Source organism: Aspergillus pseudoviridinutans, assembly GCF_018340605.1.
Source record: "Aspergillus pseudoviridinutans IFM 55266 DNA, scaffold_2, whole genome shotgun sequence".
Lineage (NCBI taxonomy): Eukaryota > Fungi > Ascomycota > Eurotiomycetes > Eurotiales > Aspergillaceae > Aspergillus > Aspergillus pseudoviridinutans.
Genome location: NW_025091282.1, coordinates 2,338,181 through 2,354,854, shown reverse-complemented (window position 1 = coordinate 2,354,854; position 16,674 = coordinate 2,338,181). Strand labels below are relative to the sequence as shown.

Sequence of the window (16,674 nt, the reverse complement as noted above, 5' to 3'; positions counted from 1 at the left end):
AAAACATTAGATCCGGATGGTAACGTCGAAAATGACGATATGTCAAGACTTCGTACGCCGGTCAACTGCTGAACCCTATCCCTCCGTGTGACGCCTGTGTATGCAATATGTCATGACATGCGCTCGTAGAAAGAATGACCGATTGAGTTGCGATCCCGCAGAAATGAAGGGATTCTCTACTGCATCTCCATTGCGTACTCATCTTCTTCCTTGAAGCTCATACCCGCGTGGCCGGAGCTGTTCCAGTATTGTGCTTGACCCGAGTTCCCACCATTGCTGCTGCCACCGCTGTTGTAGGATGGACTGAGACTCTGCGGGCTCAGCGCCCCGTTCTGGGCAATAGCCTCGCCCGCTAAGTTGGTATGCTTGGGCACTCTCAAGCCGCTCCCGGGCCCTCGGCTGTAAGTGAAGGTGCTAGGATCGTTCTTCTCCAAGGCGTCCAGGATCTCACTCCGCATGCGCTTCTCCTCCTCCGTTTGTTCAAACGGCCAGGTGCCTCCGAGACTAGTGATCAACTCCGCGAGCTCAGACTCCTGTTGCAGCTTAACGTGCAGAGCCCACATCAAGTCGCGCATCCAACCGACGGCACCGTTCAGGATGTCACCCTTGTTAGGGCCCTTCTCCTTCTCCTCGATGGGAAGACCCATAGTGATATTACCAGGAGTAGCACGACGGCCGTTGCCACCGGCCAGGAGAGAGGTGGCTGCGTTCGAACTGGATCCGTTCCCTGACATGGCACTGTTATTGACGAGCTGTTTCCGGACCTTGTCATCCTCCAGACGATGTTGCGGTACGAGGTGAGAGAGATCCTGAATACGCTCGTTAATATTGTCTCGCCGACGGCGCTCGACCAGATTGTGAGAAGCTCTCCGGCGCCGACGCTTTGCTTCTTGCGATTCCAAATCCTGGGCGCTGCCCTGCATATGCGTATCAACCTTGGCCGGCAAAGAGGCATGCTTGCCAGACTTGAGTATCTCCGAGATGGCGGCATGGTGAGAGGGATGGCCCGGCGATGAAATGGGGGACTCCATACCGAAGGAGTGAGCGCTTCCGGGAGTGCCATCCCACTGGTTGGACAGGGTCTTCTGATGCCGTGGTTGCAATCCAGTGCGGATCGGTTGTGTAGGGAAACTACCAGATTCCGGAGTTCCAAGAGTCAGGGCACCCAAAGCTGGAGTTTTGGGGGTCATGGGGCTGCGCCCATCGGAAGACGTGCGGTCGATCGCCTGTAAACTCGGGCGTGCCTTGGCGTTAAGGTAGCTCTGCTCGAAATKGGAACCCTGCAGATGGGATGGATTGTGCTGTTGCTGGTTCAGGCCGCGGAAATGATCATAATTGAAACTGTGCATGAAGGGGCTGTGCATCGGAGCCCCGTCAGGAGTGTTGGAATACATCTGCGACATATGGCCGGGATGGCTCATAGAGATGCCGGCACCGGAGTGATCCTGCATGAAATTCATACTGGTATCGCGTTGGATCCCATTCTGACCGCTGATTTCCAGGTCCAGCAACTCGTCCGTATCGATTCCAGAGTTTCCAAAGTTGAAGCTTGACGACATGTTCTGTTGTGAACCGAACGGGTACGACATGAAACCGCTATTCTGCATGGTCAGCTCCGAGGGATCCACGGCCTCATTGGAATTGCCAAATTGGTTGTTTATGGAGTAGCCGTTCTGCGACATCATGAACTGGTTGTTGTTGTGATCGTCTGGGTCGCTCTTGATGAAAATGCTCGCTTCACTCATAGCGTTTGAGTAGATAGCATAGACTGGCTCCCCGAGATTAACTCAAGAAGGATATGGTACTTAAAAAGTTGTGTGGCGATGGAATTGAAAGGTTTCAGGGATGATGTATCGGGTATTGCGACAAGATGTGAATCCCAGATAGTCGAATGGCGGAATGAAGTAATTCTGTGGAGATGCACCGACAAATCTGTTATTGCATCGAGAAGGGTACGTAATGATCACTTTGGTGAAGGGGATATGAAAGCTGTCGGTTGTCTGCAAGGCGACCGTCAGCTGGCGTAATTCCAAGAAGAAAAGGAATCATCCAGAGATGTGAGGGGCTGCACGATGCATGCGCCAATGAAAGGAGAAATCCAGAGGCGAAGAGGGATGATGATACGTACGCTTGTATGGATAAAAGGAGAAAATGATGCTGGCAAGATGAAGCTGGGTATATTAATGCGGGACAGGTGGCTGTGAGAACCGGTCAAGGGATGTGATTCGGAAGCGGGCGATTCGGAGAATGCGCGCGTATCGTGGGGGGTGTACTAGCCTACTAGGCCACACTGACGATCGTCAACCACGCGAAGAATGATGAGTCAAGATCTCGGCAGCCCTAAAAATAAGCACCTGGCAAATGAGAAAAGCACATAAAATTAGGAGGCAATAAAATCATAAGAAAGGAGATTCAGAAGATAGAAGGAAGTAAGTCAATCGAGGATCGGAGGATCAGGATGCGTGTCCAGAAAGAATTTAGTAGAAGAGAAGTGTGACGATGGTTGTGGCCAGAAGGTCCAAAAGTAGTCGTAAAAAAGGAGAAGAGGCGACCAGACCAAAGCAGACAAACACAGAGAGAGTGAGAGAGGCAGAGACAGAGACCTGGTCCGAGGAGGCGATGTGGATTAATCTGTCGGGATTTGGGGGGTTGAGCCACGATAAGGGAGAACCATCAAAAAAGCAACGTTGGCTGAGCTTTCGAGGCGAGCAAAGTATTCGCAGGCAGACAACTCCGCGGTGCCTCCCTCCTTTATCTTCTTCCGTCCGCCCTGATTCTTTCCTTTTCAGTTCCTTCTCCCCACGGTCCTTGGATAATATAACAGACCTTAAGAGCAAGATGAGCGCAAGTGAGGGGATAAAGTGATTAGATCCAAATTGGCCCGGGAGATGCACAGTGGGGTAAGCCGGGTGAATATTGGACACTGGACTGCGGACCCGGAGTACCTAGAGAGAGGCGGTGGGCGAGAAGTTGATCAATATCATCCGTAGAGACGACTCGTAAGGATACATCCAATCAATAGAAGAAGTTAAGCAGTCCCCCGATTGACGGCTATTAATATTAGGACCATGGATTTGGACCGATCGTCTTGTCTTGTTCAGCATGAGAGGGGTGGAGGGGAAGGATTGCCCCCAGAAGGCGGTCAGAGCGACAAACATGCGGAGTTTTCGACCGCTTATATGGATCGCGGAGCAATCCACGAATGTGCTCAACGATCGCTCTTTGTTGCTGTTTCTTGCCTCTCCGGTTTCAGGTCATGTAATCGACGCTCGTCCCTTGCATATCATGCTCATGCAAAGTGAGGCACTTCTTTCTCTCTCCTCTCACCCGCTTTTGGCGGGTGTAAGCCGGGAATCCAGCTCCGAAAGGGTAGACCTCCGTATCCTAAAGCAAAGAGTACTAGGTTGCCMCTCTTGAAGCTCAGCCCTTGTGTGGGATGTCCGAGCAACTAAATGGCGAATCAGCGCTACCGCAAGCTCTTGAGCAGAAATCTGCGAACAGCTTCGGTTCGCGTTTCTCCCGACGGTTTCCCCTGCAGAGCTTGATGCAAGCGAGGTTGTGCAGCAGATGGATAGCGCTGTAAGACGTTGCCCATAGCGAGGGATCTTTTTCCTAGGATTCGGCGTAGAATTCCTTGGCTCACTCATATTCATTCCAAAGAGGAGGGGTAGGTATAATCCGCCTTGGTGAAGAAGGTAACCATCAGGCATCGTGGCTTGTCGCGTCTCACGTTGATTATCCTGCATGGAGGGATCCCCGCATGGACCTTTGACCCGGGCCTCATCTCTCCAGGCCTCATAATTGATCTCCAGGATGCGGCAGCAATGACAGAGATGGAAACATACCGGAAGAGAAGAAAGTTAAATATTCACTTACCAAGCAATTACTTGAACTGTGTTGATTAAAGCACTGTAATGGGGTCTGTTTTGGCAGCGCAGATCAGCTCTGATCCCTTGGGAGGAGAGGACGTCTTCCATGCACAGAACATAAGAAATACGAGGACAGTGAGATGAGGCCAGGGGGTTTTTGAAGAGAAAACACACGTGGCAGAGCCGCAGCTCCAAAGAGCCCAATCAAGCGAATAGGCAGAAGCGCAAGAGGCTTAGCCCTTGTGAAGCTGGTGCCGGGGCAAAGAAAGGGCAATACCAAGTGCAAGAAGTTGAGAGAAATGCAGAACAAGACGGATCCAGGGAAGAAACAGAAGCGGAAACAGAGATAGCCGTGAGGCTCAGTTGGGATGGCTTACAGTTGCCTGAGGTTATCCGCTTGGTACGCGGGAAAGTCGGGAGACAGGATGAGAGGGCTCGAGCTCAAAGGAGCAATCAGGATGGATTCCGCGGCAAGTACTGCGGCGAACTGGTTTGATTTGATTTCGGTCCGTCTTCTGGCGAATGATGAATTGCATGAAGAAGAATCGAATCGGATTCAAGCGGGGTGTTGGGGATAGTGGATAGAACAAAACAGTCGTCCTCTGACCGGGACAATGAATGCAGATGATAACTGTGAGGGTGAGTAATCAGTAATCACAAATGATCTGATTCAAACGCCTTTGCAGAATGGAAAGGATGAAGGAATGAAGGCTTTAAGGACTTCTCGAGGCGCTCCTGGGAAGCTCTCATTTGATATAGCACGGTGATGGTCATGCAGGGTGTCGATCTTCTATCGATGGGCTTGATGCAGCTACAGCATTACGTAGCTTGATTGCCTATTTACCGCAAAATAAGTTGTTTATTTTTCCTATTTATTTATATATATATATATATATATATATTATTTATTTTATCAGAGTATTGAATTATCAGATAATTCTTCTGCGGATAGATAAATGAAGTAAATAAAACGATAAATAGTGGTGTGGACCGACCAGTGGCGGTGCGCTATTGGTGGAGGAAGTATGTGATGATGGAGGGTCAACCAAAGTGATAAATCTCACACTGCAATTTCATCATATGGAATTTTATTTACCAAAGGAGGGGGGAGACAATAACTATGGTGTATGGAGGTGTTACAGTCCGGATTGAGAAAGACGACGAGGTAGTAGTGGCAGATCAAGACAAGAAGAGGATCTCGAGTCGAGTATATTAGGGCATTATTCACCACCATCTTCATAAGGTAGGCATTCATCCCATGAGCAGTCCAGTACGATGGCTGTCACCTGTTCGTCCTCAACAAGGGAATCATGACTCACTCTCATGGTCAGCCTCTCTGCCTTGGTTTCATGATAATTCCTTGGTAGCAATGTATCAGATGTCCAGCCCGGCTAGAAGAAATACCCTACATACCATGCCTTCCACTCTCGACACGATTTATACATAATTCTAGTGAATGATCACTATTCGGACGAAGAATGATCAAGCAATGTGAGTATTTGATCTTGGATCTAATTGGATCTAGAGCTCTTAGCCATTATTGCACGGAGCAGACATGACATCATCTCGCCCTCTTATTCTGTTGCATTGCGATGACCATTATTTCTGCTCCATGTGTATGTATGCTCCTCGTCCAAATATTTTGGCAGAAATGGGAGACTCACGGATGTTGGGCAGCACAGTGGTGGAGGGTGGAAAAGTACTCCGTGGACTCGTTATGCAGAGTCGAGAATCAAGTATCAAGAATGTCTGATTCGTGGGACACCACCATGTGGAAGGGTTGAGCTAGTGAAAAGGCAACCGTCGTCGTTAGTTCCTTTCTCTCTCCTGTGATTCTATCTTGTCTCTTGTCTAAAATCTATGTATAGAGACACTAGGAAGATCGACGATTTCGACAGGCTGGAAACCATACCCGGAGGAATCGCCAGTGCGCTGTGGGGGATGTGGCCTGTGGAGGGGCTCAACCGTTTCACTTTCAGCGCGAGACTTGACTTTCTAGCTTGTGGTGCTGTGGTGGTGTATTCGCAAGTCACTGCCATGTTCGTATCAAAACTGGTGCTTGGACCCAGAGGAGCTGGAACAATAAGACTGCGAGGATTCATCATCCGTCCTTCTCTTGTCTTATCTCGCCACTTGTCCGAGCGCCTGAGTACGGAGTTGAGCCGTCTGCAGGCCACAGCCCTGAACCTCGTAATCCGCTTAAGTCTAACAATCTTGTTAGTCTCCAAGCGGTCCGTGAGACCCTGCAAGGTGGTGAATCATGTCGCTTTCCGAGATGCGTCCTGCACCCCGAACTAGTCGATACTAGAGACAACACTAGGGGCATGTTGATGGCCCAACCAGGCTTGTCCTCTCATATTCCGCCCTATCTTATCACAATTCTGAGGATCGAGCGAAGAAAGGTATGTATGCGAATATTGACGGCTGTCGCGCTTCATACCTCGATCTTTTTCCGATTATTAGATCATGATTTGGAATACTGTCGTCAGAAGAATGCGGGGGGAAGCTTATTAACCGGAATGCTGTCAGCAATGGACACCACAAACCCGCTTTTTCACTCATATTTGATCAGATAGAGAATAATCTATAGCTGGCCAAATGGCTGATTTTTGATTTTGGTTGCTGACCATAACTATGAAGTCATGGTTCTCGGGTGGTATTTAACGGTTCGGAAATGGTAATCTCAATCACTCTTACCTGAGACGACCACTGTGGAGTCTAGGCAGTCAGAATTATACATCGTTCTGTACATTGCTTTATTTGACCCCTTCACTGATATTATAGGTATCTGCAGTTTATTCTCGTTTTCCTTACTGTTTGAGATCCATGCCTAGGCTGAAGATTGTGATAGAAAAGCTCCCTGCTCTCTGGCTCGTGCCCGTCCCGTCCCGTCAAGGTTCGGAGTGCATGATTATGGCCAACAGCAACCCATGGTCACTTCAAGGAGTCTTTAAAATAATAATGGATACTACAATACAGTATTCAAGGTTGCGAGAGACCCCGGTTCGGGGTTTGCTTGAGTACATCTCGGTAAATAGCTGTCTATATCTGGACTTCCAAGAATATAGTATCTTCCCCTCCCTTCTCCGCCAACAAAGGCCGGCGCAGTACGTCAGCTATTATTGTTTCGTCTTTCCTTGATTTGCTCCAATCTGCCCCACTTTGTTCCTCATCCCAGTCCTATAATGGACATTGATATGGTGATTTTATTAGTATATAGCAACCTCTTATGAGATCAAAGGGAGAATATCTCCGCTGGTTCCGCTGGACGGGTGGATCATCCACGGAAATAATGTACTCTGTAGGTACAATGCCGATTCCAGTGATACATCTCGGATTATGCGTCTATGTCCCGCCTGGCTTCCGGGGTGTAACATTCACAAACTAAGTACCTGCTTGCTCTGCAAAAGCAACAGAGCTGGGATAATACCTACCCAAGCGCTATCTCCCCGCATAAGTTCCCATGTCCTACCTACCACAACACCGATTACAGGTGCGACAAGTTCTCTGTAAGCGCCACGCAATACGACCAACAAGCAACTTCACCTACATGAACTTATCTGCCCTTAGCGCATGAATCATTCTCGGTTGACTTCCGAAAATACATCGTCAGAACTCAGAATGCAAGTAATGGCATGGCAGTTCTAGCGAAGATCGACTCGATTGACAATCAAGGTTGCCAGCAGCTAGCGGTGCGCTTCAATACTAGGATCTGCGACCCTCACCGTAAAATACCATTGTCCAAGCTAGTTGATCTTTACACTTTCCGATCCGGTCTACGGAGTATCCAAGTGCCATAATGAAGGTGGAAGCGTCGCCTTCGCTCTTCACTGCTCAGAGTGTTTCGTCTCTGGCCTCCTTCACAAAGAATTTTTGAGATATTTTGACTTAATTCAGGTTTCTTTTTCCATTAAGTATATTTTATTATCCCCGTGCTAAACAGTGCCAATTATGGTACTGTCAATACAAAGCAGTTGCACATCAACAGAACAGGATAGGGATATTGTTTACTAGATCCTTTTAACAAGGAGGGCAGCCATGAGGCGGTCAACCAATGAAATGTATTGAAGCACTACAGTCGATGGCATCTACAGTCTTTGATTGGCCAGGAGAGCTTTGGAGGGGGGTGTCACCAGCTCTTCTGGGCTTAGTTCCGTCATCTGATCACCAGTCACTCTTTCCAGCTCTCCCATTGGCCAGTGGTCCTAACGCTAGCCCAACCTCCCCAGCAAAGCTCCTGTTGCGGCCATCGGGAAACATTCCGCATCGTAATTATTATCATCATCACTCATCAAGGTCATTATCGTCGTCGATTCAGAAGGTGAAACAAACGCCAATAGATCTCAACACCGACACTATAGTCATCGGGAATAGTAGTCTACTGCTTTGCGGAGAGACTTACTTTTTACAAGCATTTACTGAATCATATACTGAGGTATGTGGCGGCCTTGTCCGACTATTCCCTTTGCTGCCTCGAGCTGGGAACCGACTACGAACTTTCCTCCCCCCTCCTTAACAACTTATTTCCCCTCTCGTCACCTATTTCCCCTTCTTGCTCAATCTGAGTCATATGACAGTAACTGACTATCTTGCAGCCTATTGTCGACCGCCTTTTATACTCGCCGCTCGAAATAGTATCCTTTCCATTGTTACGCTATCGGAACAGCATCGTTATCGTGCAGCTGTACGTTGATTTTTCGTTCTCTGCGCACTCTCCACTCCTACCAGACATACACCATCTTGGGCTTCTCCGGCATCTGAACTTGAGTGTGGGATCGCGCTTCTTTGACACACCTTCTGTCCATCCGGAAGCGACACTGACTCGTCCTGTGGGAGGGGGAAATACAGCCGTCGATTAGCCGAAGCCTGATAGCACACCTCCATAGCTCTGCAGACGGCGATCACAAGCTTGAGACGTCAACAAGCTTGAGACGTCAACTAAACTGCCGTCGAGAAAGGCTATCTTTTTCAGTCGGCGCTAGAAAGATTATCATCGTCCCGTGCCCAAGCTCCTCGGGGTCTAGTCCAGTTGCGCAATAGTCAGCTGGCCCGCCTGGTCTTGACCCTATCAGAAGCCATTTCTCTTATTTGATTTTGCTTTTCTCTGTGTCCGCGTTGCATTCGCACACCCCCATTCTTGATTCCTGCAGATCATCTGCACGCACATACTGGTTTCCGTCGTGCATAGTCCCTGCAGGCGTTTCCTTAGCTTGGGATTCTACTACGGCTTCTTCAGCGGTCTCGAGACGCTTACCTTTCTAGCTGTAGCAATAGCCTCTGCAACGGGATCCCCACCCTCTTGATCGTCTTTTGGTAGGTGACAAGACCTGACAAGGCAGAAGACTCAGCCGAATCAGAGTCATGGCTACTACTTCGTTCCGAGATTCTGTCAACTCATTGGGCTGGTCTCGAAGAGATGCGGATCCACCAGCTCGTACTAGCACATCCTCCACTCCCTTTCTATCGAAATTACAGTCACTAAATCCGTTCGGCCAAGGAGAGGGCTATTTGCGACTGCCCACTCACGAAGCTCCAGGAGCTCCTCTTCCAGCTCCAACTCGACGGGAGGAGGAAGAAGGTTTCCTTGCCCGTAAGTCATCCTCGCTCATGACCGAGATATCCGGATCATCGCCCTCCTGTGTGGGTTACTTCGCCCTGGTCCAGGTGACTGGGACTCAGTTCCTGCATCTAGGTCGGTTTCACGCAGCGTGGCCGCGGATACCTCTATTTGAGTTGAATTTTCAAGGCATACTGATCAACATTGTCCTCGCTAGTAAGCCGATGGGATCGGATGCTCATATTCATCGCCTGCAACCTGGGTGCCGCAGTGTGCTTCATGATTTGCTTTTTCCTTTTTCCAGTGCTATCGTTGAAACCCCGCAAGTTTGCCATTTTGTAAGTTCCATTCCAGATCCCGCCAGTGACTATCATCCATCCTGCGCCCGCCTTGCATTCTTCCAAGCAGCCTTGAGGGAGGGGCACGAGGCGGTGCAGCCGTTGTCATGCCGTGGCTGAGGGTCATGTAGTACCATTTGCTGTGACTTATCATATCGCGGCCTCGGTGCATCCACAAGAATATCTTGGTTCCGTGTCTTGGACTGACTTCAACCGGTTTTGATCCTAGATGGTCTGTCGGTTCTCTGCTCTTTCTACTATCATGGGCTGTCCTCATGGGACCCCTGGTCTACGCTAAGCATTTGGTCTCGGGATCACGGCTACCATTCACTGCCGCCTATTTTGGCTCGATTGCCATGACTCTCTACTTCGCTATCGGAGTAAGTGCCATGATTTCCTCGTCCCTCTGCGCCACCCCTGCTGCAATGACTGGCATTGGCGGTTTGATAACGTTCCCCCTTGCCGTAAATGAGTTGCGGGTGCATATGCAAGTCAGCGTTCTCATTCTTACGATGACATCACCACGCACCTTCGCTTCCCTTGTTATGAGCTCTTGGCCTTGTGGTTGCATCGTGCAGACCTCGATTCGAGCCATGCCCCTGATCGTCGACTGCTTCTTGTTATGCTACAGTCCATCTTTCCTCTCACTTTGGCACAAGCATCCGCACCTAATGGCAATGGAAATATTTGCGCGATAAGACCGCAGAACTACTGCTGACCTTTGACTCGAAACAGCTCCACTCCACCCTCCTAACCCTCATTTCGTCCATTTTCCAGCTTGCAGCCCTGGCTTGGTATCTGGTCAGTTATTTCCCCATGGGTAGCACCGGACTGCAATTCATGGGACGATTCGGGGCACAGCGCGTCGGAGCCTGGATGACCAGCTGATATCCTTCCCCTATCATCTTTTGTTCACATTCTCAGATGCTGCAGCTGTACTACTGACGACTGTGTACTATTTTGACGGCTTTCGTAGCGTTTGTCTGCACTGTATGAGCCTTTGCCTGCCCGTCTGGGTCCGGGAGCTTCTGATGCATCTACTATTATACTAGAGTTGATGACTATGTACATGTCCCGTACACCTTGTTCATGGATACCTAATAGACTTAGAGCAGAACCATCAATCGAACGTATCCGAAGACTTACTGCGAATACGGTCCGAAGTGATCAGGAGAGTCCTGCTGTTGATACACTTGTAATTTGCTTACGAGAGGCATGGGAAGGATGATCACTAACTGCTGGTATTCACTGCGTTGGTTTGAGCCTACTCTGACGCTACCGCAAGTAGAGACGCATAGCAAAGAATATGTAGTTTCAGGTCGGTGACAATTCCGTCCCATGCGTAGACTCAGTACAAAACCTTCAACTCACTTCAGCAACTTCCCCCGACTCATCACCAACCCAACTGAGCCCTGCACAACCTTGACGCCGGGAATCTCCGCCTCCCAGATCCCAGTCTCCCCGCCCGATCCAACCTCTAGCCACCGCTTCAGCAAGTCATTGCTCTCCTTGGGCTTGACCTCCGCCGAGGCGGTGCCGACCGTTACGTGCGGGATGGGATTTGCACACGGCCAGTCGGGCTGCTCGCGGTCCTCGGGGGGAATGATGCGTGCGACAAAGGCCATGATGCGGTCGTCCCAGATGAGACGCTCGAGGCGGACCCGCGCGGGCGCCAGAGTCGGAGTGAGGACAGGAGTCGCGACCTGAACCTCCGTCTGCTCCTTCGTTTTGGCAATATATTGGTTCGCGTAGCGGTCCCAGATATCGGCGCGCTCGGACTTGCTGGCGCGGTGGATGAGGGTGACGTGGAAGGTGGGCTGGAGACGGCGCGAGTTGACGAGATGATGGTACAGGCGTGCCTTTTCCGGGGGTGTGGAAGGCGGGAAGAGCGAATGTAGGAGACTGGTGACTTCGGCTGTTGGGATAGAGATGCAGAAATATTCGATCTTCTGGGCTAGGGCTTCGGGGCTTGGGGTGGGTTCCTGGGGCTGGGCATGTGCTGGGGTCGGCGCAGCGCCATTCTGACCCTTGTTCTTGTTCGAATTCGGTCTCGGCTTCGTAGACCCGTAGCTGTAGCTGAGGTCGAGTTGGACATGGTAATCCGTCATCGCACAGGTAATGGCATCGTCCAGCTCATGCGACGTGGGAACCCGCGGCAGAAGGTCCGGGTAGAATGAATGTAGCGCATTCACCACGGTTTCGAGGTTCTCCCGAGAAGATGCCGCAACATCCAAGTCGATGACATGGTCAAATCCGCTGTCGGGTTCACGCTCCGTGTTAATTCCTTCGAATCGTTTCAAGAAACCTTCCATAATGCCGATAATCTCATCCGAGTTCTTCGTTCCGGCGCGGATGGTCTGGTGATTATCTCCTCGCTCAAGGACACGTTTCCGCGTAACCTCTCTGATAGAAGGAAGTAAAACGTCTTTCGGTTCGTGAACGTAGTGAAGAGCTACAAACCGTGCGCCCGGAGCCCCAGGCAGTATATCTTCCATGAGCTGCTCTCTCTCCCGCCTCTGATGGTTGTTGCGGTCCGCTATCACCACCGGTTTATCCGCGAGGAGATTGGCGATTTCGAACGCAAACCTCTTCGGTTTGTTCTTTTGTTTGGGAATGTTATCATTCTGAACGTGGCCCCAGCCGAAAAGCTTGGTTAGAGCGAGAGCCAGAGTTGTTTTCCCACAGCCAAGCGAAGCGATGGGTGCGAGAATGACTTCTCGGGTCACTTTGTCACGGCTCCCGGCTTCCATTGCGATGATATCCGATCCCTTTAAGCCTCTCTCCTTGAGAAACCCTTCTCGCATGGAGATGATTCCATGGTTCTGCTTATAGAGATCGCCCAGCTTGGGATTCTGGGAGAGCTGCCTGCGAGCATAATGAAGATATTCTTCGGTAATTTTCTGGTGCTTTCTGATCTTGGGGAACTTCCCGGCGATGATCGATTTGGTACATTCACGCCACTGTCGATACATCAGGTATGGCTCCTCAAATTTATATTTGAAGAACCAGTCCCTGTACGGGCCTCCGCCTTCGCTTAGCTGACACCGGATGACAAATCCCTCCGTCTCACGGCCATCCCAAGTGCCGGTCTCAGCGCAGTGATCGAGAAACTTTTTGACCGAATAGATGTCGTCGTATATGAGGTATTTGGCCTTCTTGAAACCCCATATATCTGCAAATTTATGTACTTCTGAGCTCGGCAATGTCGCGAACTGTGGCACATTGAAATTAAGCCCATGAAGATATATTCCAGCAGCGACCGGATCGTAGGCAAGGACGTGCTCCTCGAAGTTATCGTCGCAGAGCTCTCCAACTGCGGTAAGGTTGAGCCTGCGCAGCTCTCTGGCCAAGTCCTTGACGGATTTTCCTGTGGAAGCAACATGACGCTCGACCCACTTTTCTCCGGCTTGAGCGTGGCTCAGGTTCGTGTCCTGTCGAACTCCAGTCGAATGCTTGCTACAAACGAGCAAGGAACCGTCCTCCAGGCCGGAGATGAAGATAATACATCCGTTCTCCTTCACACTGAGCTCATAGGGGCCTCTTGTGTCTGTCTCGATATTTTGCCACTTGGTAGTAGGTACCTCATCGATATTGAAGAACTTGTCGTAACCGCGCACTACAATCTCGGGAGTGCCGTCTTTCCTCTTGCTTGTGAACAGACCCCGGGCATAGGTCGGAAGATTGCTGCGTTTGTAATCCCAGTCCATAAACCTCCATGAGTCAACGGAGATGTTATCTGAGCCTGCCACGGCGAAAGTCGATTTCTTGCAGGTAAATATTCTCTTTCCTTCGCGTCTATTCTTCTTACTGGAGGCCTCCAGGGCTTCGATCAGATGCGCAACTTCCTGAGGATCCTGTTGAACCATATTGAATTGTTCACTATAGAGATGCACCAGTATGATTGCAAGGTGTAGCTGTGTACAATGGTGATCCCTTGAGGGAAAGAAGGCGAAATTGAAAGGAAGGAAGGAAAGACGACTGATGCAAGATTCCAGGATGACTAGAGGGAGAGTGTGAATGAAGCTTCTTTTAAAAAAAACCCCCTAACCTCTGAAAAGTGAGCGGCTACCCTTGCCTCGTGCTCAGAAAGAAGCCTTGCAATGTCTGCCTGAATTATATGAGTCAACTGTAATTGATGTGGACGAGGAAAATGAGACAACCCAAAAAAAGACGAGTGAGATCATACCAAATGTCTGATTTGCGGGGCAGCAGAGGGGAAAAGAAAATAAAAAAAACTATATCACCGCCCGACTTACCATCACCAGCCGATCAAAGCACTTTTTTATCTGGCTAACAACTCAGTACCATTGCCATCTGCTCTATCAGGTATGAAATTTCGGATGATTTAGTCGCTTCTTTGCGGTCTGGATTCGGCCCTGATCTGGTTGACTCATTTGTTAGGCCCAGATCTGTTGTTATTGTACAGCCACGATGACTCAACCAAATCCCTACATTCTTGCCGCCGACAACCCTTCCGGCCTGTTGACTCTTTTGCGCTCGAATCCAGCTATCGCATCCTGTCAAGATGAGCACGGATACTCTCTCTTACACGCTGCGGCTTCGTATGGCCATGCCGACCTCCTACGCGCGCTTGTCAGAGAGTTTAATGTGGATGTCAACCTTCTCGATGAGGACGGCGAGACGTGCCTATTTGTGACTGAGAATTCTGATATCGCCAAATGCCTCGTTGAGGAGCTAGGTGTGGACTATAATAAGAAGAACGATGAAGGGTTAACGGCGCTGGAGACCATTGAGAGCGACGGTGCATTTCCCGATGTCGCAGCATATCTCGCAAAAGTTATGGGCATATCTCCAGCAGCACCTGCAGGCTCATCATTAGACGCCTTGAATGCTCCTCCTACGTTGCCACCAAATATCAGCCTCAACCTGGGAACAGTATCGGAGGAGGAAGCGAGTGCAGGGACGGACCAGGTAGACCCAGAGTTTAAACGGCGGATTGACGAGCTGGCCGCGCGGGAAGACTTCCATAGCGAAGCTACGCAAAACCAACTACGACAGCTGGTTATGGATGCCCTTAATGGCTCCAATATTGAAACACAGGACAGAGATGTTCGGCGGAGAACGGAATAAGTCAAAAGGAATCGAAGGCGTGATGATGAGAACAAATACCAATAAGCCATATAACGCTGTCCCAAGTTATATTACCACCATTGTTCGGAAGGATGCATACGTTGGGGCCTGTTAACAAGCTGGCAATGCCTCCGAACCCGACGATGAAACCAGGATACCAGTCAGCTTTGGCCAATCGAAGACTCCGAGACGTCCAGAGTCATCGTGTCCCTCGCATATCATCCAAGGTGAGAATATGGAGTTCTCAATGTCATCGCAAGGGCCTATGTGCCGTCCAATTCATGTAGATCTTTGAAGGTCCGGCTTCTTTGCCAATACCAGCAAGACTTCGAAAGATGATGCACTTCCCTTGCTTGGGATATTCAAGGAGAGGCGGTACCCCTTCACTATTCCAGGCTTCATTGTATTGTCATGCTGATGCGTGTATCTCTTTTCCCCATGTTCATGATTCAAAATTTGTAAATACCTATGGTCGCTCTCCCAGGCGCCCAGTTACCACTTCTGCAGTATTCAAGCTCGGGAAAAATGCAACTATTGAAGACTCTACAGCTTTTCACATTCAAGCTGCACTTGAGATTGATTTCAGATACTCAACTATTCGCTCCTGAAGAACTTTGAATACCTTTCAATCTAAGGTTGGGTGTAGAGAGCCATTAGCTAAAAGAGAACAATGCGCTTGATATTCTGTACAATGCACGTGATTGCGGCAGACCAGCTTCCCCGCACCCGGAACTACTACGGAGTATTCTCTATTGAGGAGAATACGTTGAAGGCGGAGGAAATCGCGTACATCATCATCAGACCCGACTTCTATTCACATATTTGGACTACAGCCTTGCCTGTGGCTTTTGTCATCATGGATCCTGCACTCAATCCAGATACTCCTCCGCCTCCGCCTCCGAAGCCAAGTAGCCACGAAACCAGTCGAAGGGGGACACCGCAGCTCAATCAGTCCATACCAGGCACGCCACAGCAGCAATTCCGGGGGTACTACCAAGCTCAGGAGGGGAAAAATGGGGCAAACAGCTATCAGTCCCCTTCCATGACTGAAACGGTCCATGCCAACAACCTCAACTCTTTCCCGAGACCTCCAACTGTGGAAGAAGGCTGGTTACCAGACGTAGTGAAAGACAAATCGTATGTGTTTTTCAACTGCCACTTTCGCGATGGGATTGATACACTAAGTATTGACATGTTAATCGTGCAGGACTGTCGATTTGCAAGCAATTCTCAAAGAGCCCAATCTCATCTCCGCTCTAGCCAGTCAACACCCGTCGTGCACTGCCCAACAACAGAACCTCCAGTCTCTCCTTAAATACAACCAGGATCTGACCAAACACCTCCTTGAACTGCAAGCGCGCCTTGATGAACAGCGCGCTTCGACTGAGGCGCTTCTTCTGAAACATCAATCGCTAGAAGTCTCATGGAGGAAGAAGCAATCAGAAATGGATGCTGCCTTGGCACCGTGGTCGCCCAAGGCTCTTTACCAACGGCTATCAGCCTCTATTTCCGAGCAAGAGGCTGTTTGTCGGGCGGTGGAGGAAAGCTTCCTCGAAGAAGAGCATCATGGGCGAGCCACCGAAAAGGAGGTCGCAGATTGGGTCAGACGAGTACGAGCCGAGGCTGCCAAGTTGGCCGCGAGAAGAGAAGCCAAGGCCAGATGGGATGAAGGCAGAGTTGGTGGATGGAGATGAGGGATTGGTATGTTCCAGCGCCTTAAATAAAACATCTATTTCCTCGTCATGATCACATAACTAATGTACACAGAGTATATCTCTTGATGGTCCGAGATCCTATCTTCATGACTGGCATATTCGCT

At 49.8% G+C, this 16,674-nt stretch overlaps 5 protein-coding genes across 5 annotated transcripts; 3 read left to right on the top strand and 2 right to left on the bottom strand.

Annotated features, from left to right (window-relative positions):
• Window positions 1-176: 176 nt before the first annotated feature.
• On the bottom strand, window positions 177-1,745 carry Asppvi_002886 (basic helix-loop-helix domain-containing protein; the record flags this gene model as incomplete). Its single annotated transcript, XM_043298865.1, has 1 exon — window positions 177-1,745. One exon carries the CDS (start codon window positions 1,743-1,745, stop codon window positions 177-179), a length of 1,569 nt encoding a protein of 522 aa, XP_043154800.1.
• A 7,485-nt stretch (window positions 1,746-9,230) lies between these two features.
• Asppvi_002885 (putative Golgi traffic protein SFT2) lies at window positions 9,231-10,652 on the top strand (the record flags this gene model as incomplete). The annotated part of the gene is made up of 4 exons (XM_043298864.1): window positions 9,231-9,459; window positions 9,644-9,764; window positions 9,994-10,144; window positions 10,500-10,652. The coding sequence occupies 4 exons, from the start codon at window positions 9,231-9,233 to the stop codon at window positions 10,650-10,652; spliced, it is 654 nt and encodes a 217-aa protein (XP_043154799.1).
• A 479-nt stretch (window positions 10,653-11,131) lies between these two features.
• Asppvi_002884 (tRNA ligase) lies at window positions 11,132-13,630 on the bottom strand (the record flags this gene model as incomplete). The annotated part of the gene is made up of 1 exon (XM_043298863.1): window positions 11,132-13,630. The coding sequence occupies one exon, from the start codon at window positions 13,628-13,630 to the stop codon at window positions 11,132-11,134; it is 2,499 nt and encodes an 832-aa protein (XP_043154798.1).
• Window positions 13,631-14,195: 565 nt separating this feature from the next.
• Window positions 14,196-14,855, top strand: Asppvi_002883 (ankyrin repeat protein; the record flags this gene model as incomplete). The annotated part of the gene is made up of 1 exon (XM_043298862.1): window positions 14,196-14,855. One exon carries the CDS (start codon window positions 14,196-14,198, stop codon window positions 14,853-14,855), a length of 660 nt encoding a protein of 219 aa, XP_043154797.1.
• A 670-nt stretch (window positions 14,856-15,525) lies between these two features.
• Window positions 15,526-16,549, top strand: Asppvi_002882 (vacuolar protein sorting family 37 protein; the record flags this gene model as incomplete). The annotated part of the gene is made up of 2 exons (XM_043298861.1): window positions 15,526-15,992; window positions 16,063-16,549. The coding sequence occupies 2 exons, from the start codon at window positions 15,526-15,528 to the stop codon at window positions 16,547-16,549; spliced, it is 954 nt and encodes a 317-aa protein (XP_043154796.1).
• Between the last annotated feature and the right edge of the window lie 125 nt (window positions 16,550-16,674).